This window comes from Rattus norvegicus, chromosome 1 (assembly GCF_021556685.1).
Source record: "Rattus norvegicus strain SHRSP/BbbUtx chromosome 1, alternate assembly SHRSP_T2T, whole genome shotgun sequence".
Lineage (NCBI taxonomy): Eukaryota > Metazoa > Chordata > Mammalia > Rodentia > Muridae > Rattus > Rattus norvegicus.
Genome location: NC_141534.1, coordinates 15770001 through 15797895, shown reverse-complemented (window position 1 = coordinate 15797895; position 27895 = coordinate 15770001). Strand labels below are relative to the sequence as shown.

At 43.3% G+C, this 27895-nt stretch overlaps 1 protein-coding gene across 1 annotated transcript in view; it reads left to right on the top strand.

The window, feature by feature from the left end:
- The first annotated feature begins 6918 nt into the window (after positions 1-6918).
- Positions 6919-27895, top strand: part of LOC134482580 (uncharacterized) — a 215692-nt gene continuing 194715 nt past the window's right edge. Inside the window, exon 1 of the mRNA XM_087604759.1 lies at positions 6919-7106. Coding sequence (XP_087460885.1) covers positions 7097-7106 — 10 coding nt within the window. The 5' untranslated portion in view covers positions 6919-7096. The remainder of the gene's footprint in view (positions 7107-27895) is intronic.

Here is a 27895-nt window from a genome sequence, read left to right as displayed (position 1 = left end):
CAGCATCATCCTGAGCGGCTCAGAGAGTGGTATCTTCCTTTTTTCTGTCACTTACAAACATCAAAACAACTTAAAAAGTGGGAGCGGAAGTTGACTCTAACTCCGACATCTCCACAATCTGGAAAGCAAAGGGACTGTGGTTGTTATTAGTCTTGCTTTATTGCTTTTCCCAAGCAATCGGTTGCTTCCAGGAGTGCTACCAAAATTCTGTTTCTGCTTCTGTGCTACCACAGAAGTTAGAAGTGGATGACCAGAATTACAATGGTCTTTTGAAAAAAATACAATAAAAAGCACTCATTTTGATATCAGCACGGCAGAGGGCCATGCCTGTTACACTGATATCAAGCTGAGAATTAATGAAAAGCAGCAAGGTTGAAGGGAGCCTGGGATTTCTTTTTACTCCACCACTAAGGAATAATTGTTTTTTATTGAACGAAATTCCCCTTTGATCACAAATGTGCGTTTGAACATATTGCATTTCTTTTAGAGTTCATTAGAAAAATAGACAGGAGTTATCAAGGATTCATGACTGCGGGGGGATGGCTAGTCTCAAGTCTGTGGTAAACTCAGGCACGGCCCCTTTGAAGTCTTCAGTCACAATTCCTTCCAGAATTTTCTCTCTCTTTTTAAAATTATTTATTTTATGTATACGAATGAGTACACTGTAGCTGTCTTCAGACACACCAGAAGAGGGCATTGGATCCCATTACAGATGGTCGTGAGCCACATGTGGTTGCTGGGAATTGAACTTAAAATCCTTGGAAGAGCAGTCAGTGTCCTTAACCACTGAGCCATTTTTTCAGCTCCTTCCAGAATTTTTAGTGTTGCCCTATGGTTCAAAAACTAACTGGAAGAGGCCTATCTCTGCCAATTTTATCAATGTTTCCTTTACTAGTTTTAAATTTTGCTAATCACTCAGGTGGTTTGACCCTACGGTCTAGTCAGGTTAGAGAGTATACTGGTAGGGTAAGAAAAACCCCAAAAGATCAATAACAAAAGTTCTGTCACAGTCCTGTGACAAACCTTGGGATTTTAAGGTCTCTCATGCAAAGCGCCAACAGTAAATAAGAGAAGACAGGTGAGGTAATCAGAGGGATGGAACCTAAGGAAGGATAACATTTGAAAACAAAAATACCTAGCATGAGAGAAATGAATTTCTGGGAGAAAATGCATCACAACCACAAGTCAATGCTGGGACTCATTCCCTGGTCACTAGCACTGGCAGGCCGGACCTGACTCCCCACATCCCTCCATTGTCCTCAGATCCCAAGACCACAGAGGGATCCCACCTCACACTGCTATTTTACTCTGCTCTAACTAGTGTCTGCCACACATCAGGGTGTCCTGATGAATTTCCTGGTGTTGCCCTTCCTCACTCTGAATACTATCTAGCTCTCAAACCAATGCTTGTGGCATAGGCGATCAGAAACCCTGGGAAAAGGATTGGCAGAGATGCATACACAAGGTGGGTGCACGTGTATGTGCAACATAGATGCTGGGCACAGCTGAGCAGTGACCCAAACGCCCATAAAAAAGCAGTCCCTCCTGTCGCAGGGCCCTATTCTCTAGGTCACTCATAGCAATGCTCAGAGAGAAAAAAAATGAAAAATTCTCAAAGCCTAATCTAACTGACAGAAGGGGTTTTTGTTTGATTGGTTTTTGGTTTTGTTCCTTTGTTTGTAATATTTATTTAAAAATATTTTGGGGATTGTTTACTTACTTGGAGGAGGATAATTAAGTTGGGGTTTGTTCGTTCGTTCGTTTGTTTGTTTATTTATTTATTTATTTTTGAGAGGTGCTTTTATATATCCAGGCTGGCGTTGTGTTATGAGGCTGAGTCTGGCCTTCAATGCTTTAACCATCACACCAGGTCTCAGCTTAGATTGGTTTGTTTGTTTGTAAAGAGCCATCTGTAAGTTCACTGATTCTCTTTAGTTGAGTTTTGTCAGGCTGATGAGCCAGTCAGAAGAATTTTTCACTTCTTTCTTTTCCTTCCTCCTTTCTTTCTTTCTTTCTTTCTTTCTTTCTTTCTTTCTTTCTTTCTTTCTCTCTCTCTCTCTCTCTCTCTCTCTCTCTCTCTCTCTCTTTCTTTCTTTCTTCCTTTCTTTATGCTAGGTGTTTTTGTTAATGATGCTTGGTGCTTCTTTCTGATTTTTCCTTAGTTTCTAGCCCTGTTTCCTGTATCAGTTCGTTCTTGCATACTAACTGCTTTCTGCATAAGGGATCTTAACCTAGGTCTTTATAATTCCCTCTCAGATAGTCCTAAAGCCAATTCGGACACTTGCTTTGTCTCCTTAGACTTGTTCTCTTGTCACTTGCACACCTATTGCTTGGCTTTCCCTGAGGAGAAGTGAACAGATTCAGATAGGGCACTAACCATTGACCCAAGAAATGACTCCACCCAAGCTGTGGTGGATAGAATATGCTTGGCCTCAGGAATGGCACTATTAGAATGGCCTTGGAGTAGGTACGGCCTTGTTGGAGTAGGAAGTGTGTCATTGTGGGGCATAAGACCCTCCTCCTAGCTGCCTGGAAGACAGTCTTTTCCTAGTAGCCTTCAGATAAAGAGTTTGAACTCTCAGCTCCTCCTGCACCATTCCTACCTGGATGCTGCCATGTTCCTGCCTTGATGAACCTCTGAACCTGTAAGTCAGCCTCAATAAAATGCTGTCCCTTATAAGAGTTGCTTTGCTTATGGTGTCTGTTTACAGCAGTAAAATCCTAAAAGACCCAAGTGTTGCTTAGTGAACTAATGAGGTTTGGCGGGCTCCTTACACGGAGCAGGAGTGAGGGATTACAGGAGCATGATTGACAGTTGCATCGTCAAAGGCCCACCTAGGATGGCTGATGACTCACAAAGCCCCATCCCTCAAGCTCTCTGCTCAGCTTGCAGCTGCACCTCTCAAGACTCTCTTCTCCCCTAGCAATGATTTATTTCTTATGTAAGCTCAGGGAGGGGCCTCATGACTTACAACTTCTTTGTGAATTTTACCCTAGGAGGCTCCTCACCAGCCTTCAAGGAACAGCTGCCCAACAATACTTAACACTTTTCTTATTGTGAAAAACCAGATGATGGATACCCTAGGGGATAGGAGTGGAGTCAGATAGGCCTTTAAGTGAGAGGTGTCATGTTCACAGGGCTAGAAATCGTACTGTTCACAGCAACTTATAGTGCTAGACTCCAAACTTCTCTACTGTAGTTGTTTCTCTCTATTGTCTCCAGCTCTTTTTATAGCAGTTCAGGCATTACAGTGGATCCCTGTTGGTGTGATTATAGGGTGTGACTATATTGGTGTGATTATGAGAGAAATGTTCTACAATAGTGTGTAGACTACATTATGGTAAATGACATTCCCTTCTTGTCCTAGATATCCCTGACATAGCCTAGAGTTATCTGAGAGAAGCCTCCAATACGAAGTTACCTAGATCATATACCTGTGAGTGATTATCTTAATTATTAATTGTAGGACGGAACAGCCCACTGTGGGCGACACCATTCCTTAAGCAGCTGGTCCCAGGATGTATAATGAAACTATCGGAATGAGCCAGTGAGAAAACCAACAAGACACATTCCTCTGTGGTTCCTGCCTTAAGGTTCCTGCCTTCCAGTTCCTGCATTGAATTCCTTCAACGATGGCCTGTGACCTGGAAGTATAAAATGAAACAAACCCTTTCCTCTCCACGGTTGCTTTTGGTAAGAGAGTTTCCTCACAACAGCGGAAGAGAATATAGAACATTTTTTTTCTATTCATTATTTCTTTGTGTTGAGAAATTTCAAATTCCTCTCTAGTTAGTTATACAATGAGTAAATTGTTGTAAATGCTGGTCACCTTGAACTGGAGAGCCTTAGGATTCTCTATTTAACTGTATTTTGGTATATGATAAGCAGCCCTTTTCCCCAGGCTCTAAGTTACCCCTGTTCAACACTTTAGTTCTATGAACTTAACACACTTGAGTGAGAACATATGGTAATTGTCTTTCCATGCCTGACTTATTTAACTCAGTATTCTCCAGCTCTATCCATGGTGTTACAAACAAAATAGTTTAATTTTTGAATTCTGAATAGTACTATATAAACATGTCATTTTATCTATTGTTCATCCACCATCGAAAGGATGCATGCATTCACCATCCATCTACCCATCTTCAACTTATCATCCTTCACCCGTCTAAACCTTATATAAGTCCCTATCTTGACTATACATTCTTATTAAGACCTAGGGAACCCATGTCCCTAGGCTTTTTCACTTTACAAATGTTTCTTAGTGTCTCTTCTCATAGATAAGACAAAAGCTGGAGAGGCTTAATGTAGGAATTAAAAAGGCCCTTGACCCAGATAGGAGAGGCTCTGCTACAGTTTTGTAGCCAGAGAGGAGATTCTTCATTACAGAAAATGCTCTGGGTTTGTCTCACAAAGATTACTCTTTACCCTTTTCTTCCTGAAGGCTAGGTGATCTTTCTGAGCCCTTTTCCAATGGTAAAATTCCTAGGTGTCAAATCTATGAATGTATGTTTGCCCAAGACTGTGGTTCTCAGTTACTTATTCATTGTAGTCATAGACAGCCAAATTCACCTATAAATTATGAAAATCACCAGTTGTATATTTCTACCTATTATAGCTGCAGGGGCTTCTGTCTCAGGTAAGACCTTGGTTGTAACTTTCTAAATTAACTCAGCCCTCCAGGGTTTGGGGTGGCAATTTGATCCCTGTCTTTAGTTCTCAAAAGGGTCCAAAAGCAGTTATTGATTTTTATTTATTCATCTCTTTTTCCTGTGAAGATGGGAATGACAATTTAAAGAAAAATTTGTGTGCATGTGAGTTTGCACCTGTGTGTGTGTGTGTGTGTGTGTGTGTGTGTGTGTGTGTGTGTGTGTGTAGAATTCTGTCTATAAGAGACCAGAAGAGAGTTGAGGCATTCTGACAAAGCCAAGTAAAGAACTCAATTAATATTATAACCCAGCATTTGGATCAACGACTCCTTTAATACTTAAGCTAAAATATCTTTCACCTTTTCACCCTCTATGACTTTGAGATGTCCAGGCCTTCACTGAATTTCTCAGGATTCCTGGCACATCTTCTCTCTCATGCTTCCATTGTTCAACGCTGTGGATGGCTTTTTGTGTCGATCATTTAAAAAAAATCTTTAGACTACAATCAAAATATGTTAGGTGCCATCAAACTGCTCATTTTAAGTGCCCAACCATTAGGCATTAGTGTATTTACATTAGTTTATTAGTCTGGTAGCTCATACAGTGTATGTTCATTACACAGTGCTGCCTAGGTCTTGTCAGTTTGACACAAGTTAGAGTCATCTGCAAAGAGCAAACCTCAACTGAGAAGTTGTCTCCATCACACTGACTTGCAGACAAATCTCTGGCATCATTGTGTGGGTTAATGATTACATGGGAAGGCCCAGTCCACAGCAGATGGTTCCACTCTTGGGCAGTTGGTCCTGAGGTATACAAGAGCAGGCTAAGGCTGAGAGGGCCGTGGAGATCAAGCTAGTGTCCCTCCATAGTCTCTGCTTTAGTTCCTACCTCGAGTCCCTGCCCCAGCTCCCCTCAGGGATGCAGGCTGTAAAATGAGAGACTGTTTCCTTCCTAAGTGGCTTTTGCTCCGTGTTTTATCACAGCACCTGAAAAACCTACCTAGGACAATCATTATCTGATTTTCGAACATTTTGGGTCACACTAAGAAGCCATGTGTTCATTGCAAGTTACCCTTTTTACCTCAATCCTTCCCAGCCCTGGGCAGTTCTCACCTTGACTGTTTGGAATGATGCATTCTTGTTCTTCAGAAATAACTTTTCAGATAGCTCTTCTTAATGCTGCCAATACAAAGCTGGCTTTGGGATACGGTTTACAATGTACCGAATACCCAAAGCCTCCTATGACAAGAGTGTTTCAATTCAGGAAAGGTAAAGTTGTCATCTACACTCAGCAGCCCCTGCTCCCTGAGTTTCCTGCTTCTCTTGCGACCCTCCCGGCTGCTACGTGGCTATTTCTTCTACTTCGGAAGAAATCTTTACCTCATGGTCAACCTCACTGTGGACTCAAGCTCCTATTTCTCAATACTTTTTTTCTTAAGTGGTAACCAGAAGGGTTAGAAAATGTTCTCTAAAATGAAAGAGACGACTTAATTCATATAACTCTGTAACGACTCTTCGGAATGTTGAAGGCAGGCGCTGCGGTTTATCTAGGAAATTTTGTCCATTGGCTGGCTGGTGTTTTGAACCTTAGGAGTCTGTCTGGTGGTCCTAATGTTGAGACAGTGGAACTGGAAGATGAGTCCAGGTGGGAAGTAGGTGCACTAAGGGCAGCCTCTTGGAGGTATTGTCCCTGGACTTTTCTGTGGCTCTCTCTGATTCCTGTTGTCAACTGTGTGTGGACTGCCTTCCTCTGGTTCTGGCTTCAGCAGCTATGATGTCCTACCCAAGTCAAGGGCCCACCCAATCATGGACTGAATAATCTGAAAGCAGGAACCAATATAGACATTTCCTCTCTTTAAGTAGGTTCTGCAAATATATGGTCACAGCCACGGCAAAGCTAACTAACACTACATTTTATTAAACATCACCCCCCCCACACACACACACACACACAGACCCTTCTACCCCACCACACCAATCTCATGTAGAAAGTTCTCATGGGAAATTTTACAACATGCAGAGTTGCTGGTCTGTCCGCTTGCCCTCCCCCCTTCCCCAGTTTTCTTTACATAGGAAACTCTAAAGTGATTTAAGGAAGGCAGGCAGGCTGCATCACCTTGTCAATCCATCATGGCAAATTGGTGTCTCTTGGCCACTGATTGGATTAAGGAAAATACCGGTGAGGAAGTTCTAGCAAATGAGATGAAAGAGAGTGACGGGAGAGGCTCTGGAGTGGTCTGCTTTTTTTATGCTAGGAAGAGACTACCTTGATTTTGATGTGAGGTCTGAGAGTTCATACCCTGAGAGACAACCGCAGGATGTGCACTAGGCTGAGGGGAGCTTCCAGGAGTGTGAGGAAAAGCCTGGCTTTCCTGATGCCTTCACGGAGATGCTAAGTAACAGGACAGGACTCACGGTAGCATCTTTGTTTGGTACCTCTCCCTGCTATGATGACAGGTAGGTATGATTCATTTCTTCCTCTGTGTCAACTCTGCTTGGTATGTGGAAGAGAGAACTACCTTATGCCAAATGCCCGGATAAAAAATCTATTCGTTTTCTTGTTTGGGAACTCAACATGGAAATTTTAATATCTGGACCCAGTGACCAAATTTGTCCACTTTGGTTTTGCCATCAGGCTTCATGTAGATTGTGTGTGTTTCCTAGTATTTAAGATTGCTTGACAATAGGGGCTCCCCAGGCCGTCATGGCTAGAGCGCTATTGTGTGATGTAGTGTAAACGCTGCCAGCTATAAATCTCTGCTCTGCAGCACCCCATCTTGAATTCACAGTGGTGAAGACAGGTCATGACTGGAATCCAATAGCCCAGTTACATGCAGAGAGCTTTCCTGCTGATTGCTAGGCTCTCCGGAGGACTCCCATCCTTCCTCATCAATAATTGCGCTGCCCAGGTACCTTTGCAGCCGTCTATAATAAGCAACGCCGTTTAAACTACTAGTGTACGTCCTTCCTTTAAGGAGTACTGATCCATTTTCTGATGAACTGGATAAGCAAAGAGGAGAAAAGAAAGTTACATTTTTGCACTGCACCCAGTGGCCGTCTTCCAAACTCTGCAATATACTCCATAGAAATTATTACCGAGTTGGGAGTCAGCCATTTCTGTAGGCACTTACTGTCATTGCAATGTACAAAGGGAAATCCACTTTGCTTAATATCACCTAAGCCTTCCAGAGCCCTGCTGCAATCGCAGGACAGCGCTGCCTTTCTCGGTTGATGAATGGCTTTGTGAGTAAAGATCTTCCTCTTTAATTTCATAACCATAAGAAGAGATGATTGTAGAAAGGGAGTCAGAGGCCAGACAGTACAGCTCAGAAAGGCAGCATTCCATCTTCTTATCGGCACTCACACTTTGCACACCACTCTTAGACCATGGTCTATCCCTCAGTGAATATATTAGTTGGCCGACCGACAAGAGAGAATTCCAAGTTAGGAAATGAAAGCCCAACTTGAGTTTTCTCCTTCAGTCAGAAACCATTGTGGGTTGTAATATCCTCTTTGAAATGGTCTGATAGGTAAGTCTGGCCATTCTTGGAAAAGCAAATGCTATAATTGAATCCGATGTAGGAACCTGGCTGCATCAAAGGCGGCCAAGCAGGATAGCTTGGTGCAGACTGAACTTCCACTCAGCCAGTGCTCCTGCCTAGCATCCTGGTGCCCTGGGGCTCACTGCGGTTAGATTCTAGACCTTCCCTGACTCAATTTAATAAAAATGTTCATGAGGAAACTCTTATTTGAAGGGTTAGGATACCCAGTGTTAGAAAAATAATACAGAACATTGTTAACAATTCAGACAGGGAAGGTAGAAATAGGTCAGGGGAAAAAACAAAGGGTGAAGTTGTCCTGGCCTTTCTTTTAATCTTTGAGCAGTATTTGAAGTAGCTCTTGGCAGCTGAGTGTTTTTTTTTTTCCTCCTGTAAAATATCTGTGCCAGGGTTCTGGCTATTCCTCTGGGAAGGTGATTGATATAACTAATAAAAAAGGAAATGACTAGACTGGATGGATCAGAAGCTTCCCCAATGTGGCCTCACTTGAAGCTATCCTGGAATGCCTGCCTAGTGTATCTGAAATGGAGACAGGTTGGTCTCCTTAGGTAGTTAGAAGCTAGCTACTGAGGTAACAAGGAGTTACATTAATGCAGGTAGGCAGTATCTAAGGGCATGGTAATAAAACGAATGAATGAATGAATGAGGTAGCAAAAAAGAGAACTGAAGGAAGAAAAGGCCAGAGAAGAAGATAAAAGGATACAAGGCAGGAGAATCTCAGTCTTCCTCCCTTTCTCCGGAAATCGCTGCCTTAGGGTTAGTAGTGCTGTAATGGACACCACGGCCCAAGCAACTTGAGGAACAAAGGGTATGTTTGGCTCACATTTCTACACCGCTGTTCATCATCACCAAAGGAAGTCAAGACAGACAGGCACTGGACAGAAACTGGGAGGCAGGAGCTGATGCAGAGGCCATGTAGGAGTGATGCTTACTGGCTTGCTCTTCATGGCTCGCTCAGCCTGCTTTCTTTAACACCCCAGTGCCACCTGCCCGGGGATGGCACTACTCACAATGGCCCGGGCCCTTTCACATCAAACACTAATTAAGAAAATGCCCTACGGGTTTGTCTATAGCCTATCTTATGGAAGCAATTTCTTAATTGAGGTTCCTGTCCCCCCCCACCCAGCAGATAATAGCTTGTATGGAGTTGACATAAAACTAGCCAGCATATTCTCTCTCTCTCTCTCTCTCTCTCTCTCTCTCTCTCTCTCTCTCTCTCTCTCTCATAGCTTGTATGGAGTTGACATAAAACTAGCCAGCATATTCTCTCTCTCTCTCTCTCTCTCTCTCTCTCTCTCTCTCTCTCTCTCTCTCTCTCCTCTTCCCTCCCTCTCTCTCCCTCCCTCTCCCTCTCATTCGTTCTCTCCTATTTTCCTTTTCTTTCGCTTCCTCCTTCTCCCTCTCTTTTTGGTACCAGGGATTGGACCTAGGGGTTCACACAAGCTAGACTAACACTCTACTACTCAACTCTATCTCAGTTATTTTCCTAGTTTTAAATATGGAGACAATCTCAATAAATTGCCCAGGCTGTGAGTGTGCACAGTGCACAGCCCAAGCAGGACTTGGACCTAACTGTCCCATGGCTTCAGGATCTCAGTTCGGAGGATCGTGTGTCCCAGCTTCTCTAGGTGAAACCTTGCTTCAAGAACATCAAGAGATGAACCAGTTTGACCTTAGTGGTAGCTGAGATAAAATCAGGGGTGCCAGTGTCATGGAGCAGGATCCTGGTACCAACACAATTTAAGTCAGACCCAGGAGACCCTGTGAATAGAAAAATCATGAAAATGAAGAAGAAACTGTGGCCATGCACTCAATGGCAACAGCGCAAAGGTTGTGTTTGGTTAGGGGTGTCACTTGAGAGTCCAATAGAAGTTGTTGGTCTGGGAGAATCTGCAGTTTAGCAGTCCCAGAAGAAAAGTTGGAGAAGCAGCTCCCTCTGGAAGACAGCCGACCAACTGCTGACCGAGGTAGTAAACCAAGTGACCACATCCGCAGTGAATACTAACAGGAAGTAAAGAGTTGTGCAGAAGAGTTGCTTCTCAAGTGGGAGCATGTGCCTTCGGAGGACTTCATTTTCCTCTTGGAAAACCAAGACGCCCAAAGAGCTCCAGGAGTAAATTCTTAACATAAAACAAAATACCGAGTATACTTCAACTGCTTTTTAATTTTATATTCTTTTATATATTACTGGGACTTTAAACCAGAGCCTCATAGACCTGAGTGGTCTACCTCTGAGCCACTTTCCAGCACTCAGCGCCTCATTTGAAGTTAAAGAGTGGTAATTGGTTGGGCAGTGGTGGCTCACACTTTTAATCTCAGCATGCGGGAGGCAGGCAAATCTCTGAGTTTGAGGCCAGCCTGGTCTACAAAGCGAGTTCCAAGGCATCCAGGGCTACACAGAGAAACCCTGTCTCCACCCCCCATCCCCCTGCCCCAAATTGATAATTGATTTGTTTTGCAGAAATAGTCTAAACTCAGTTTCTTTAAGTAGGTATTTCTATAGTCTAAATAGCCTTGCTAACCTCCTCTGGCTTTTCTGGAAGAGTTTATTAAGCAGTTGACACTGGACTTTGGTATCTATTTCTGTATTTGTGTCCCTATTAGATTGAGTGGGCTGGGAATGGTTTGTATTAGTTTTCCTGTGATTTCGGTTCTTCGAATCTGGTTGGCATTAAGAATGTGCGTACTGAATGGTACACATCTCGTCTAGTGCATCCAACATGTATTTAGACTTATTATAATTGTTTTCTAAACTTTCAAATTCTCCAGACCATGTTTATTATAAAAAGTTGAAAATGGGCAATTTGCTGAAATCCACACTGAGTTTTCTGTTTGGGGATTGCAAAAAAAAAATATATAGATAAATAAAAATAAAAAAATAAAAATAAAAAAATTACAGCACAGACAGCATCTAATTTCTTCTTCTCTTTTCATTAAAGAGGGTTATTATTCTCTTGATGAAAAATGAGTTTATCCTCAAACCTGGGCGAGAAATGTGTTACATAAGCCGGAGAGTTAGGGACTCCTGAGTTTTGTTGTTTCTGCTTTGCTTTTGGGTTTAGTAATGGAGAAAGTCCTTGGGGACATTTGTAAGACTAGACAAACAGGAAGAACCCCCGCTGTGGAAGCCTGGGTGGCTCTCTATAAAAGTGGCCTCTTCAACACAGCTACCCCAGTGTAGCTGAGGGCATGTGTGAATGCCAGGTAGACCACCGCACTATGAGTTCATGAGAAGTAGCGACAGCAATCATCTTTATTGACCTAAGTTTGAGGATTCTCCCGAAACTGGACATACTCCAGTTCAGTCTCCGGATCCTTTAATTAACAAACATCCCTAATCGTGCTAGAGATTCTCCTGATTGAACACCCTTAAGACACAGCCCAGAAGTGCGACGCACTCCATTAGATAATTATTTAAATGAGGTGCTGCACACTTGGCTGAACAGCCATCTTAAGGAGCAAAACAGACACATGCGTAGTTTGCATTTGAAATGCTGGGTAATACCAGCATTCAAGATTTATAAAGAGCGCTTTGTTTGAGAAGGTCAATGAAAGTCCTACCTCGCTCATTTACATGCATCCTCAAGTAGCTTCCTCATTTCCCTCTATTCAAGGGCTCACATGCGCCTGGGTGTTGTACTCTGCTAAGGGAATAATTGCCACTGTAAGATATGTAAAGTGACATTTCCTTGAGATGCTACAAAGTGGTTGGCACTGAGTGCAAGAATATAATCCGGGATGTTTTGGAGGGGACCCTGTGCAGGATGGTTTTGTTAGCTACCGTCCTGGGGGCAAAGGTCTTTGGAAAAGAGATGGAGCCCGGGTCTCCGCTGAAGGGGCTGGGATTGGGGTCTTGAGAGGACCTGTGTTGCTCTCTCTGACACTCGACCTTGTTGGATAGTTGTCTTGCTTGCTGTGTTGCCTGAGTTTAAAGGTCTGACTTCCATCACACCACTGTAACCTAATTATCACACACTGATTAGCACTGTACTGTGGAGGGAACTTGGGCATCCCAAGGAAATGTAAAACTGTGCTCTCGTAGAGAGAACATGAATGATTTGCTGAGAGTCAGACAGTTGTTTGAGACGGAGTTATTTCCTAAGCGAGTTTGTCTGTGCCCTGTGAAAATTGGCGAACCCTGAGACAAAAATAGAGAGCTGGTAGTTGGCGTAGATTAAGTACCTAAGAGTTCCGTTAGAAGGAGTCTGCCTATTGGACTCTCCTCACCAAGGGTCAGGTGAGCCTATATGTTACTCAAATAGTCTTCTTTTGGATTTTGAGATCAATCCCCAAACCAGATTTCATAAGACACAGAGAACCAGAGAGGGGCAGAGACAAACTTGGAGGTATTAACAAGAGAGATAGACTGGTAGATGGCACGAAGTAGATAGCACAAGGCCTCAGACAGAGGCTTTGGCCGAACATGGGAGTGGCTTTGACTACATGCCTGAACCCTTACATGTGGCAGTTACTTCTAGCTATTAGATTATAACTGCTTCTGATATTTATTGACTGTTGTTCCAAACCATTTTAAACTATTTTTAAGTGCTTTAAACTAATACTTCTCTTTAAACTTTCTTTCTTTCTTTCTTTTTTTTTTTATTAACTTGAGTATTTCTTATATACATTTCGAGTGTTATTCCCTTTCCCGGTTTCCGGGAAAACATCCCCCTCCCCCCTCCCCTTCCTTATGGGTGTTCCCCTCCCAACCCTCCCCCCATTGCCGCCCTCCCCCCATAGACTAGTTCACTGGGGGTTCAGTCTTAGCAGGACCCAGGGCTTCCCCTTCCACTGGTGCTCTTACTAGGATATTCATTGCTACCTATGGGGTCAGATTCCAAGGTCAGTCCATGTATAGTCTTTAGGTAGTGGCTTAGTCCCTGGAAGCTCTGGTGGCTTGGCATTGTTGTACTTTTGGGGTCTCGAGCCCCTTCAAGCTCTTCCAGTTCTTTCTCTGATTCCTTCAATAGGGGACCTATTCTCAGTTCAGTGGTTTGCTGCTGGCATTCGCCTCTGTATTTGCTGTATTCTGTCTGTGTCTCTCAGGAGCGATCTACATCCGGCTCCTGTCGGTCTGCACTTCTTTGCTTCATCCATCTTGTCTAATTGGGTGGCTGTATATGTATGGGCCACATGTGGGGCAGGCTCTGAATGGGTGTTCCTTCAGTCTCTGTTTTAATCTTTGCCTCTCCCTTCCCTGCCAAGGGTATTCTTTTTCCTCATTTAAAGAAGGAGTGAAGCATTCACATTTTGATCATCCGTCTTGAGTTTCGTTTGTTCTAGGGATCTAGGTTAATTCAAGCATTTGGGCTAATAGCCACTTATCAATGAGTGCATACCATGTATGTCTTTCTGTGATTGGGTTAGCTCACTCAGGATGATATTTTCCAGTTCCAACCATTTGCCTACGAATTTCATAAACTCGTTGTTTTTGATAGCTGAGTAATATTCCATTGTGTAGATGTACCACATTTTCTGTATCCATTCCTCTGTTGAAGGGCATCTGGGTTCTTTCCATTTTCTGGCTATTATAAATAAGGCTGCGATGAACATAGTGGAGCACGTGTCTCTTTTATATGTTGAGGCATCTTTTGGGTATATGCCCAAGAGAGGTATAGCTGGATCCTCAGGCAGTTCAATGTCCAATTTTCTGAGGAACCTCCAGACTGATTTCCAGAATGGTTTTACCAGTCTGCAATCCCACCAACAATGGAGGAGTGTTCCTCTTTCTCCACATCCTCGCCAGCATCTGCTGTCACCTGAGTTTTTGATCTTAGCCAATCGCACTGGTGTGAGGTGAAATCTCAGGGTTGTTTTGATTTGCATTTCCCTTATGACTAAAGATGTTGAACATTTCTTTAGGTGTTTCTCAGCCATTCGGCATTCCTCAGCTGTGAATTCTTTGTTTAGCTCTGAACCCCATTTTTTAATAGGGTTATTTGTTTCCCTGCGGTCTAACTTCTTGAGTTCTTTGTATATTTTGGATATAAGGCCTCTATCTGTTGTAGGATTGGTAAAGATCTTTTCCCAATCTGTTGGTTGCCGTTTTGTCCTAACCACAGTGTCCTTTGCCTTACAGAAGCTTTGCAGTTTTATGAGATCCCATTTGTCGATTCTTGATCTTAGAGCATAAGCCATTGGTGTTTTGTTCAGGAAATTTTTTCCAGTGCCCATGTGTTCCAGATGCTTCCCTAGTTTTTCTTCTATTAGTTTGAGTGTGTCTGGTTTGATGTGGAGGTCCTTGATCCACTTGGACTTAAGCTTTGTACAGGGTGATAAGCATGGATCGATCTGCATTCTTCTACATGTTGCCCTCCAGTTGAACCAGCACCATTTGCTGAAAATGCTATCTTTTTTCCATTGGATGGTTTTGGCTCCTTTGTCAAAAATCAAGTGACCATAGGTGTGTGGGTTCATTTCTGGGTCTTCAATTCTATTCCATTGGTCTATCTGTCTGTCTCTGTACCAATACCATGCAGTTTTTATCACTATTGCTCTGTAATACTGCTTGAGTTCAGGGATAGTGATTCCCCCTGAAGTCCTTTTATTGTTGAGGATAGCTTTAGCTATCCTGGGTTTTTTGTTATTCCAGATGAATTTGCAAATTGTTCTGTCTAACTCTTTGAAGAATTGGATTGGTATTTTGATGGGGATTGCATTGAATCTGTAGATTGCTTTTGGTAAAATGGCCATTTTTACTATATTAATCCTGCCAATCCATGAGCATGGGAGATCTTTCCATCTTCTGAGGTCTTCTTCAATTTCTTTCCTCAGTGTCTTGAAGTTCTTATTGTACAGATCTTTTACTTGCTTGGTTAAAGTCACACCGAGGTACTTTATATTATTTGGGTCTATTATGAAGGGTGTCGTTTCCCTAATTTCTTTCTCGGCTTGTTTCTCTTTTGTATAGAGGAAGGCAACTGATTTATTTGAGTTAATTTTATACCCAGCCACTTTGCTGAAGTTGTTTATCAGCTTTAGTAGTTCTCTGGTGGAACTTTTGGGATCACTTAAATATACTATCATGTCATCTGCAAATAGTGATATTTTGACCTCTTCTTTTCCGATCTGTATCCCTTTGATCTCCTTTTGTTGTCTGATTGCTCTGGCTAGAACTTCAAGAACTATATTGAATAAGTAGGGAGAGAGTGGGCAGCCTTGTCTAGTCCCTGATTTTAGTGGGATTGCTTCAAGTTTCTCTCCATTTAGTTTAATGTTAGCAACTGGTTTGCTGTATATGGCTTTTACTATGTTTAGGTATGGGCCTTGAATTCCTATTCTTTCCAGGACTTTTATCATGAAGGGGTGTTGAATTTTGTCAAATGCTTTCTCAGCATCTAATGAAATGATCATGTGGTTCTGTTCTTCCAGTTTGTTTATATAATGGATCACCTTGATGGTTTTCCGTATATTAAACCATCCCTGCATGCCTGGGATGAAGCCTACTTGATCATGGTGGATGATTGTTTTGATGTGCTCTTGGATTCGGTTTGCCAGAATTTTATTGAGTATTTTTGGGTCGATATTCATAAGGGAAATTGGTCTGAAGTTCTCTTTCTTTGTTGTGTCTTTGTGTGGTTTAGGTATAAGAGTAATTGTGGCTTCGTAGAAGGAATTCGGTAGGGCTCCGTCTGTTTCAATTTTGTGGAATAGTTTGGATAATATTGGTATGAGGTCTTCTATGAAGGTTTGATAGAATTCTGCACTAAACCCGTCTGGACCTGGGCTCTTTTTGGTTGGGAGACCTTTAATGACTGCTTCTATTTCCTTAGGAGTTATGGGGTTGTTTAACTGGTTTATCTGTTCCTGATTTAACTTCGATACCTGGTATCTGTCTAGGAAATTGTCCATTTCCTGAAGATTTTCAAATTTTGTTGAATATAGGTTTTTATAGTAAGATCTGATGATTTTTTGTATTTCCTCCGAATCTGTAGTTATGTCTCCCTTTTCATTTCTGATTTTTTTAATTTGGACACACTCTCTGTGTCCTCTCGTTAGTCTGGCTAAGGGTTTATCTATCTTGTTGATTTTCTCAAAGAACCAACTTTTGGTTCTGTTGATTCTTTCTATGGTCCTTTTTGTTTCTACTTGGTTGATTTCAGCTCTGAGTTTGATTATTTCCTGCCTTCTACTCCTCCTGGGTGTATTTGCTTCTTTTTGTTCTAGAGCTTTTAGGTGTGCTGTCAAGCTGCTGACATATGCTCTTTCCTGTTTCTTTCTGCAGGCACTCAGCGCTATGAGTTTTCCTCTTAGCACAGCTTTCATTGTGTCCCATAAGTTTGAGTATGTTGTATCTTCATTTTCATTAAATTCTAAAAAGTTTTTAATTTCTTTCTTTATTTCTTCCTTGACCAGGTTATCATTGAGTAGAGCATTGTTCAATTTCCACGTATATGTGGGCATTCTTCCCTTATTGTTATTGAAGACCAGTTTTAGGCCGTGGTGGTCCGATAGCACGCATGGGATTATTTCTATCTTTCTGTACCTGTTGAGGCCCGTTTTTTGACCAATTATATGGTCAATTTTGGAGAAAGTACCATGAGGAGCTGAGAAGAAGGTATATCCTTTTGCTTTAGGATAGAATGTTCTATAAATATCCGTTAAGTCCATTTGGCTCATGACTTCTCTTAGTCTGTCGACATCACTGTTTAATTTCTGTTTCCATGATCTGTCCATTGATGAGAGTGGGGTGTTGAAATCTCCCACTATTATTGTGTGAGGTGCAATGTGTGTTTTGAGCTTTAGTAAGGTTTCTTTTACGTATGTAGGTGCCCTTGTATTTGGGGCATAGATATTTAGGATTGAGAGTTCATCTTGGTGGATTTTTCCTTTGATGAATATGAAGTGTCCTTCCTTATCTTTTTTGATGACTTTTAATTGAAAATTGATTTTATTTGATATTAGAATGGCTACTCCAGCTTGCTTCTTCTGACCATTTGCTTGGAAAGTTGTTTTCCAGCCTTTCACTCTGAGGTAGTGTCTGTCTTTGTCTCTGAGGTGTGTTTCCTGTAGGCAGCAGAATGCAGGGTCCTCGTTGCGTATCCAGTTTGTTAATCTATGTCTTTTTATTGGGGAGTTGAGGCCATTGATATTGAGAGATATTAAGGAATAGTGATTATTGCTTCCTGTTATATTCATATTTGGATGTGAGGTTATGTTTGTGTGCTTTCATTCTCTTTGTTTTGTTGCCAAGACGATTAGTTTCTTGCTTCTTCTAGGGTATAGAATGCCTCCTTATGTTGGGCTTTACCATTTATTATCCTTTGTAGTGCTGGATTTGTAGAAAGATATTGTGTAAATTTGGTTTTGTCATGGAATATCTTGGTTTCTCCATCAATGTTAATTGAGAGTTTTGCTGGATACAGTAACCTGGGCTGGCATTTGTGTTCTCTTAGGGTCTGTATAACATCAGTCCAGGATCTTCTGGCCTTCATAGTTTCTGGCGAGAAGTCTGGTGTGATTCTGATAGGTCTCCCTTTATATGTTACTTGACCTTTTTCCCTTACTGCTTTTAATAATCTTTCTTTATTTTGTGCGTTTGGTGTTTTGACAATTATGTGACGGGAGGTGTTTCTTTTCTGGTCCAATCTATTTGGAGTTCTGTAGGCTTCTTGTATGTCTATGGGTATCTCTTTTTTTAGGTTAGGGAAGTTTTCTTCTATGATTTTGTTGAAGATATTTACTGGTCCTTTGAGCTGGGAGTCTTCACTCTCTTCTATACCTATTATCCTTAGGTTTGATCTTCTCATTGAGTCCTGGATTTCCTGTATGTTTTGGACCAGTAGCTTTTTCCGCTTTACATTATCTTTGACAGTTGAGTCAATGATTTCTATGGAATCTTCTGCTCCTGAGATTCTCTCTTCCATCTCTTGTATTCTGTTGGTGAAGCTTGTATCTACAGCTCCTTGTCTCTTCTTTTGGTTTTCTATATCCAGGGTTGTTTCCATGTGTTCTTTCTTGATTGCTTCTATTTCCATTTTTAATTCCTTCAACTGTTTGATTGTGTTTTCCTGGAATTCTTTCAGGGATTTTTGCGATTCCTCTCTGTAGGCTTCTACTTGTTTATTAATGTTTTCCTGTGTTTCCCTAAGTGTGTTCATGTCTTTCTTGAAGTCCTCCAGCATCATGATCAAATATGATTTTGAAACTAGATCTTGCTTTTCTGGTGTGTTTGGATATTCCATGTTTGTTTTGGTGGGAGAATTGGGCTCCGATGATGCCATGTAATCTTGGTTTCTGTTGCTTGGGTTCCTGCGCTTGCCTCTCGCCATCAGATTATCTCTAGTGTTACTTTGTTCTGCTATTTCTGACAGTGGCTAGACTGTCCTATAAGCCTGTGTGTCAGGAGTGCTGTAGACCTGTTTTCCTCTCTTTCAGTCAGTTATGGGGACAGAGTGTTCTGCTTTCGGGCGTGTAGTTTTTCCTCTCTACAGGTCTTCAGCTGTTCCTGTGGGCCTGTGTCTTGAGTTCACTAGGCAGCTTTCTTGCAGCAGAAAATTTGGTCTTACCTGTGGTCCCGAGGCTCAGGTTCGCTCGTGGGGTGCTGCCCACGGGCTCTCTGCAGCGGCAGCAACCAGGAAGACCTGTGCCGCCCCTTCTGGGAGCTTCAGTGCACCAGGGTTCCAGATGGTCTTTGGCTTTTTCCTCTGGCGTCCGAGATGTGTGTGCAGGGAGCAGTCTCTTCTGGTTTCCCAGGCTTGTCTGCCTCTCTGAAGGTTTAGTTCTCCCTCCCACGGGATTTGGGTGCAGAGAACTGTTTATCTGGTCTGTTTCCTTCAGGGTCCGGCGGTGTCTCTGGCAGGGGTCCTGCCGCTCCTGAGCCCTCCCCCACGGGAGCCCAGAGGCCTTATACAGTTTCCTCTTGGGCCAGGGATGTGGGCAGGGGTGAGCAGTGTTGGTGGTCTCTTCCGCTCTGCAGCCTCAGGAGTGCCCACCTGACCAGGCGGTTGGGTCTCTCTCTCACCAGGTCTGGGAGCAGAGAGCTGCTGCGGGCCGGGATCTGCGGGTGTGGGACTTCCCTAAACTTTCTTTTAAAAAGGATTTTGTTCCTGCTTTCAAAAGTTGACACTCTTAGACAAGAACCATTGTACACAGTAGGCGACTGGCGAATTCTAAGATTGGAGAATAAGACAGAACCCAAAGCAATGTATCGTGATCTTTTCAAAGGAGAGGCAAAGGAAAAAGGAATCCCTTGAGGTCGTGTAAATGCCCAGAGTGATCAAAATCACTACTGAAAGGTGTGTTAGTGCCAAAGCCACACAAACAGACCTTGTTTAAGAAACAAAGTGTGTTACAGTTGCGTGTGGTGGTACGCACTCCAGAGACAGAGGCAGTGAGATTTCTCTGACTTCCAGGCCAGTCTGGTTTACATAGCGAGACCCCAGTGTCTTAAAACAAAACGAAACAAAACAAAACAAAAACGAAACAAACCACGAGGGGCAGACTATCCAACAAAAGCAAGTTAAAGGTGAGGAGCAGGGATTTATTTTGGCTCACGGTTTGAGACAGTACAGTCCACGGGCAAGGAAGGCATGGGCGATGATGGCAGGACTGTGTAGCTGGGACTCTGTATAATCAGGAAGTAGGAAAAAGAACTTGGGTGAGAGGCAAGCTGACCTACAAATCTCAAGCTGTTTCTTTATGGCCTCGTGTCTGCCAGCGAGGCCCTGTGATCCACACAGTCTCCACTGCCTCCTGAAAACAGTAATCTACATTGACTTGTGCTCCAAACTATGCTATTGCTTTGAGAGATTATTATTTTTTTTTTTTGGTTCTTTTTTTTCCGGAGCTGGGGACCGAACCCAGGGCCTTGCGCTTCCTAGGCAAGCGCTCTACCACTGAGCTAAATCCCCAGCCCCGAGAGATTATTTTTTAACTTCTCCCCAGACAGTGCCACCAACTAGGGACCAGTACTTTAAACAAACGAGCCTATGGGGGGGTGTGGGTGTGGGTGTGGGGGCAAATCACATTCAAACCATAATAGAAGGGGAAACAGTCCTTCCTACGGCCTCAATCAGGTCGTGAATATGAACATCAAAATTGATATCAGCAATCTGAAGGAGACCTTCCTGTGCTTCAAGGGGTGTCATTACTCTTTGGTTTACATCTTTATCCTACGATACCTGATACTACCATTGACATCGGTGTGGGGGCGGGGTACGTGTGCTTTTGTATACACGTGTGAGTGTAGAGGACAAAAAGACAACCTCAGTGTTGTCTCTCAGGCAATGTTTATGTTTATGTTTATGTTTGTTTGTTTGTTTGTTTTTTAAAGCTCCCCAAGTAGCCTTGGTTATCTGTCCCTAAGAATCTGCCTGTCCCTGCCTGTCCCTGCCTATCCCTGCCTGTCCCTGCCTATCCTTGCCTGTCCCTGCCTATCCCTGCCTGTCCCTGCCTATCCTTGCCTGTCCCTGCCTGTTCAATGCTAGAACTGCAAACATGCCAACTCCCCATTGAGCCTACCATTGAGTTTGGGCATGGGATCCTGTGCTATTCTTCTAGTAGCTTATGTCAGGGACTCTGTTCTCGTCTTGGTCTCATCCAGAGGACTCATTTCTTTATCCCGCCTCTCCCCAGGGAGGTAGGAGAAGCACCAGTTGCTAAGTGGATCCCTCTCGTGCTGAGCCCAACTGAGCTGTTTCAAGCCTTGAAACAGCTTGTTCCTCGCTACAAAGAGTAGCCGACAGCTGGATGGAGGTTGAACCCGAATATGGCTCTCTACAGAGCAGTGTGCACCAGGGACTGAGGCTGCACACCTGTGGCAGGTGAGGACAGCAACTCACAGTCCATAGCGTTTCCGGTGAGGCAGCCAATGTTCTCAACACAGAGCCTTGCGTTGCTGGAGGAAAGGGAAGGGGTTGACTCAGAGAATCTAAACAGGAATATTTCGGATAACAAGGCATCCATAGTTTAAAAATTCTCAAGTCTCTGTTAAGTCGAATTTCAAACCCATTCCTTCTGTGATTTGCTAATGAGGACAGTTTGACATTCTCCCAGGTGAAATAATTTCAGTAGAAACCATGTGACATTATAATCAATTTAAGAAGCTCTCTGCCTACTTCAAGTTTGTCAAAGTGTTTTACATTTAAAGCTATAATTAGCTAGCCCTTCTAAATTCACTCCGAGGTAGAGAGTTGAATTACCAAGTAAGCTTTAGAACTATGAGAACAAAGAGCAAATAATTTTCTAAAAGATTCAGTCACTCGGGTGCTGTTCCCTTGCTGTGTTCATCTTGGGAAAATTTACCGGCGAGAAACTCAGACGTGTTCGCTGTCACACACTGCAGAGCAAACGAAAGGTAAAGTGTAAATTATTCATTTTTTTTAAAAAAAATTTTTGAGACAGGGTCTCCTATTCTCTAGTCTGGCCTCGAACTCACTGTGGAACCAAGACTGCTGATACTGTGCTTGCTTTATTGTGCTGTGATTAAACCCAGGGGACCTTTTCTTCCTCAAATGTCCCTTCACTCTGTAGCCCAGACAGTTCTAGAACTCGCTGTGGAGGCCACGGTGGCCTTGAACTTCTATTTTGCCATCCTAAGCTCTGAGTTTACAAGTATAAGACACTATGCCATGCCCAGAAACATTTAAATTTAAATATTCTAAGAAACCTGATATAAAGAAAATAAAAATCTAAAACTCTTCTTTATTGGATGAATTCTTCTGAAACTGCTAAGGACAGGTGTTGTGCTCAGCATAAAGACTCCAACATGCTGAGCCAGCCACTTATGGTGCCAAAACCAACCTATTTCTTCTTCCTAGATTTAAATAGAGTTTGAAAAGAATAGGATTGTGTGCTCATGTGTATAGATGGGAATTAGAGAGGAAAGAATTCAAATAGATGGATTTTCGCATAGTCTGACTTCCACAGTGGGCTACTTAGTTCTTAACTGCAAATTGTACCAAACACATCTTTGATGGGGGCTTCCTGGCCCAGCTTTGACAATTCACTAATGGAAAACAGAACTCTATGGAAAAGTCACTACACAGCCTCCTCCTCACCCCAGGATATCAGGGCCTTAGCTTCAGGCTGACAGAAGGAAAAGGGTGGCGAGACTCAGCGGTAGAGCATGTGTCTATCATGTGCAAGGCTCTGATCTAGCCCCAGCACCTGCCACCCATTTCCGGAACCACGTTCCAGCTGCGGAACTGCCAGCAGGAGGTTTTAGACAAACCAGGGATCATTTCTGACTCAGTTTCCCTAAAGCGTAAATAGAGGCAGAACAAAAATGTTCATGTGGTAGGATTTATAGAGAACAAAGGGGAAACTCCAGTAAAGCTTCTGGTGTATTGTGGCCCAAGTGGGAGTGTCAACTCCTGGACCTCATACATCAGGAGTATCGATTCCTAGACCACATACATCAGGAGTATCGATTCCTGGACCACATTTCTCAGGAGTATCGATTCCTGGACCACATACACCAGGGCTATCTATTCTTAGACCACATGCACCAGGAGTATAAATTCCTGGACCACATATACCAGAAATATTGATTCCTGGACCACATACACCAGGAGTATCAATTCCCAGACCACACCCACGAGAAGTATTGATTCCTGGACCTCATACAGTAGTATTTGCTATTTTATCTGAGATTAGACTAGAGCCAGAGTTCTCACTGGACAGGAAGTAGAAGAACATTTTTAAAAAAACGTGTGTGTATACACATTAGCGTGTATCTGTACAGTAATTTTCCTCTTCAGTACTGGGGGTTGAACCTAGGGCCTCCTGAATGCTAGGTAACACATTTCTGTAGGTCAGCAGTTTGCAACCTATGGGTCTCAACCCCTTTGGCAAACTTCTATCTCTAAAAATGTTTACATGAAGATTCACGACAGTGGCAAGGTTACAGTTATGAGGTAGCAACAAAAATAATTATATAGTTGAGGTCATCACAACATGAGGAACTGTATTAAAGGGTTGCAGCATTAGGAAGGTTGAGAGCCACTCAGTGCTCTAGGCAAGAAATGGCATGGCCCATTCTCAAAATCCACCTATCTCTGTCTGTCTGTCTGTCTGCCTGTCTGTCTGTCTTCCTTACACACACACGCACGCACTCACACACGCACACACACCACTTTGCCTCTGGCACTGGGCCCGTTAAAACTGCAGTCTAGATCCATGTTCCTTTTTGATTTCTTAGCTTCACTTCATCTGAACTCTGGGTTCTACCTGGGTGGCTTCACCATGGCTGAGATCTCCAGGACTCTCACAGTTTTCATTTTCCTCATCTACCTAACTTTTTTTGTCTATTTTCCAGAGTTCCTTAGCTACGGAGGAGCCTCCATATCTTCAGGTAGCACCAAGTGTATCTTTCTCCCCTGCTTTCTAATAGAATTCTACTTCTCTGTATTGGATGTCCAAGGGATATTTCCATCCATGAAACGCATCCCCGCCAAGATGTGCCCACTCTTGCCTCTTCCCCCCTTTTCCTCCTCTATGACAACCTTCTTCGGAACCCCAAGTTGTATGATGTCTGCGGTGCCTTTCTTGCAAATGTCTCCCGAGTCCTAAGTGTTCTTTGGTTCTCACAGTAGGGGTTCCACTGCACTTTTTTCCCAGCCAGGTAGCCCAGACTGGAGTCACTTGGAGAGGAAGTGGCAAGGTAGATTGTGCACAGTGATGTTTCTGTTAAAAACAAACCCAGAAGGAGTTCCCTTTGTTATGCTAACAATGACGTCGCACCCATCCCAGGATGAAACCTCACAGCTTCAGTGAAGCTTTGGGATGGCCTCTCTTTGTCAAACCTCATTGTTCTGTAGGCAAATCTTGCATCTAGGAAAAGGCAGCCAAGACGGCCAGAGATGTCTTTCCTTTCCTGGAACAGCTTCTGTCCACCTTTCAATGCGATGTGAGCGGTCTGTCACCTCCTCTGGGAAGACTTCTGTCGCTCGCTTATGCTGGGCTAGGGGCCCGGCACAGTCAGCTGACCCCGTGTAGCACAGTCAGCTGACCCCGTGTAGTATCTCTCCTGTGCTTATGCGTCTGACTTTCTCACTACAGGCAGACTGTCTTTGTCTTCTTGGGCCATAAACATGGTGACCGCACGGACTAATCCCTCCACACGCACTAGCGGAGAGAGCTGAGCTGTGATTTGGGTACCCCAAGCCCTTGGGAAACGTTGGCTGAGCTGTGTTGAGCGTATGTGAGCTGGGTAGACTATGAGCTCCACTGCAGTCTAGAAGTAGCTAAAAAGTAATTTAAATAAAAAAAAATTGAGAAACTCGTTTTCCCCCCCCCAATCCTCCCACATTATCTTTTCTCTGCTACCTGGGAGACTAAAAACCATATAAGTTTCTGTTGCTTGCATGACCGTGTCAAAAGATCTGAAACATGTCAGCTTGTGAGCAGTCTCTCCAGGCTGCCACCCACAACCTCAGACTCCTCCCACCCTGCTTTTTCTGAATTCGTCTCAAACTTATGACATTTGCCTGGGAGCTTTTTCATCTCTGGAACAACTCATCCTCTTCATCTCGTCCCAGCCTTCTGCTCCTCCATTAAACCTCTGCGGATGGAGCATAGTTATTGATTTGAGAGATTCTTTCCGAAGCACCTAGAAGAAAGGCATAGGATGAGATTTTTTTTTTTTAATATCACACTTAAAGGAAACAACAGATAATTTGAATCTCTCTTTGTAAATGCATCAAAGTGAAACGTGGCACTCGAATCCCAACTGCAAAATAGAAAAAAGGGCAGAGTGTCCATTAGCACGAAATGGAAGCCAAACGGGGGGTCCAACAATTGGGCAGCAACAAAGATGTTTCTTCCTTTGAAGCAACGTCAGCGAACGCTGATTACGATGCGTTTGAACCCATCTGCTTCCCTTTAGAAGGACTGACAAAAGCCAGAAGATAAAAACTCAAGAGCTGAATGATTAAGCTTAATCTTATCTTTATTAATAATCTTCTTCATGGCTATTCTGCGTGGAACTCTAGATCCACTTAATTTGTAAATAAAAGAGTATCCCATGATTACGTGAGGCTGGAAAATCACAGAGTTAAAAGAACGGTACAGGGTGGGGGAGCAGGCAAGAGGGAGGGGGTTTTGTGCCTTTTGAGGCAGTCGGTCTCTGAAGCAGCTACTAATAAAGACTCACTTTGCCTAGGTGAGAGAACTTCTCTTGTGGGTGCTTTCTATTCAGTCTTTCCCCATTCTCAACGTTTTACTAATAAAATGGGAACCAAGGATAATTATTCGAGCGGCTTCCCTTTCCCAGTTAGTAACCAAGGTCTATTTTTTCCTACAAATCTTTTAAAGCAGTAAACACAGGCATTAATTCCTCAGCTGCGACCGAGCTCTTAGCTATATGCTGCTGTTGCTACTGAGACAATTGAAGAGAGAACTAGACTGGAATTGCAAAGTCATAGCCAAATCCTTCAGGGCTACAGGCTTCCCTGTCAGTTCCCAGCCCACCTCTAGCCTCCTTCCTCTCCAGAAAGTGGTCTTCCAGCCTCTGCTTTCCTCTGACGCCCTCTGACCCTACAGCCCTTGGCACTGAGGTCTAAACTGAGCCCATTCATGGGGCTTTTGCACACTGGGCTCACCAGTGAGTTTGATTACTGGGGAAATGAAAATACTCTCTAGGAGACTGGGTTTCTGAGATTAGGTGGTGATGAAGTCGACTCGCTGCTCTTGGCTGAAGAGGACCTTTTCTTTGGAATATTTTATTTATCAGGAGTTTTAGCCTTATAATCCTGCGCTGTGTTGATCTTTACAAGGTCTTTTTTCTGAAAGGGAGAACAATTGAACCACTTATTGGGGGGGAAACGACAGCACTACTCATTAATGGGAAACAAAGTATTTCCAGGAAGACTAGTAAGGGATTTATTTTATGGGCATCAAAGAACTCAGAATCCAGGAGACTCAACACAATACTGAAGGAAAATAATGAAGTTAGAGGACTGTCATTACTTTAAAATTTACTGTGGGGTTGGGGATTTAGCTCAGTGGTAGAGCGCTTGCCCAGCAAGCACAAGGCCCTGGGTTCGGTCCCCAGCTCCGAAAAAAAAAATTTACTGTGGGGCAAAACTATGGAGACACACACCGAAGAGGTGGTTATTGAGTGGTTAAGGAGTGGAAAGTAAAGAGGATTTTCAGGGAGGTGGAACTGCTTTTTATGATTGTGTGATGTTAGGTTTGATTGTCTACCTGATGGGATCCAGTATCACCGAGGAGACAAGACTCTGGGGACAACACACCCGTGAGGGACTGTTGATATTTTGTGAAGATTATCAAGATTAGGTTACCTGAGATAGACTCTCCTTAACTGTGGATGCCACCATTCCACCAGCCGGGTGTGTGTGTCGGAGTTAAAACAAGGCAATGCAGTAAGCATGAGAATTTGCCATTCCCAGCCTCCTGGCCATGCTGGGTGAGGAACAAACAAAATGGACAAAGACCCCACGCTTGTCTTTAGGGTCCTGGTGTGAGGTTTAAGTTTAAATAGAGGCCAAGAGGTATGTATGACCAGGAAGTCCTGGTCAAGGTCTCATCCATCATTGACAATCTAGATATAGATGCTCTTCTGTAGTCCGACAAGTTAGTACTATGTGAACCTCTTCTAGGGAGACAAGCTCCTCTTCTGACCGGCACCAGGCTTTAGTCAAAGCCTCTTTCTTTCTCTCAGTATAAGAGTAGCATTAGAGATACTCTAATTCCTTGAAGATCGTCATGTCAGTAATCTGGTGGTGGATGTGAGGGATGAAGTGGAAATTTCTGGTTTTGTTGGAGACTCAGTTGTATCTGTGATGTTTTTCTGGAAACTGTCTCAAGAGAGGGTTGCTGAGAACAGACACACGTGTTTTTCTGGAGGCTGTCTGGAAAAAGTGCGTGTGACGTTTTGCTAGAACAGACTCTTGGGAGTACACGTGATGTTTGGAAAGGGTATTCCGTATAAGCCACCAGACGTGAACGACGCTCTGGCATTGGTACACCTTGCTGGTTTTTATTGGGCTTTGCCTTGCTGGTTTTCTTTGATGATGCTTTGGCATTGGTACACCTTGTTTTTATCTCTGATCGTCAGTCGCCATAACTTTGTAGAGAGAGATGCACCAAAAAAATCTCCTGGTGGTGCTCCAGCTGCTTCTTGCTGCTTCAGCAGACTTGTGCCGATTGGCGGAGGCTCGTGGTTTCTTCTGGATCGATCCACTGCTGCCAACTCAAGTAGAGTGGACTGCTGACAATGAAGATTGGAATCTCCCCAAATAACTACTTCTAAACAGGTCCACGTCCTCCCTTTGATATTAGCCATCTTCCTCTCCCTACCTTCCATTGTGGGCTATAAGGGAGGCTGAAGTACTTAAGAACCCTTATTAACTGTTAGCCATGGGGATAACTCTAAGGACTTCCCTGATCAGGACACCAGACAGCATGGGCTTCTACAACCTTTCCCCAAGCTTCTGAATGAAGTGTTACAACAACAACAACAGCAAAAACCAATGAACCCTTATTAAAATAGGTTTTAGAAAATAGAAGCCTAGAAGAACACAAGTATCTGTCTTGAGAACATCTTCCTTCCTTCCAGGACAGTTACAGGCTGAGTAAACAGTACCCATGTGACCCTATAAAACTAAGCACCAGAGGCAAATATATTTGGTATTATTAAGCTAGAAAGACAACAAGCAGACAGGGACGGGGTGGGTTGAGGATCAGATATATCCTCCAAATGTCATTGCAAAGGTAGGAAAA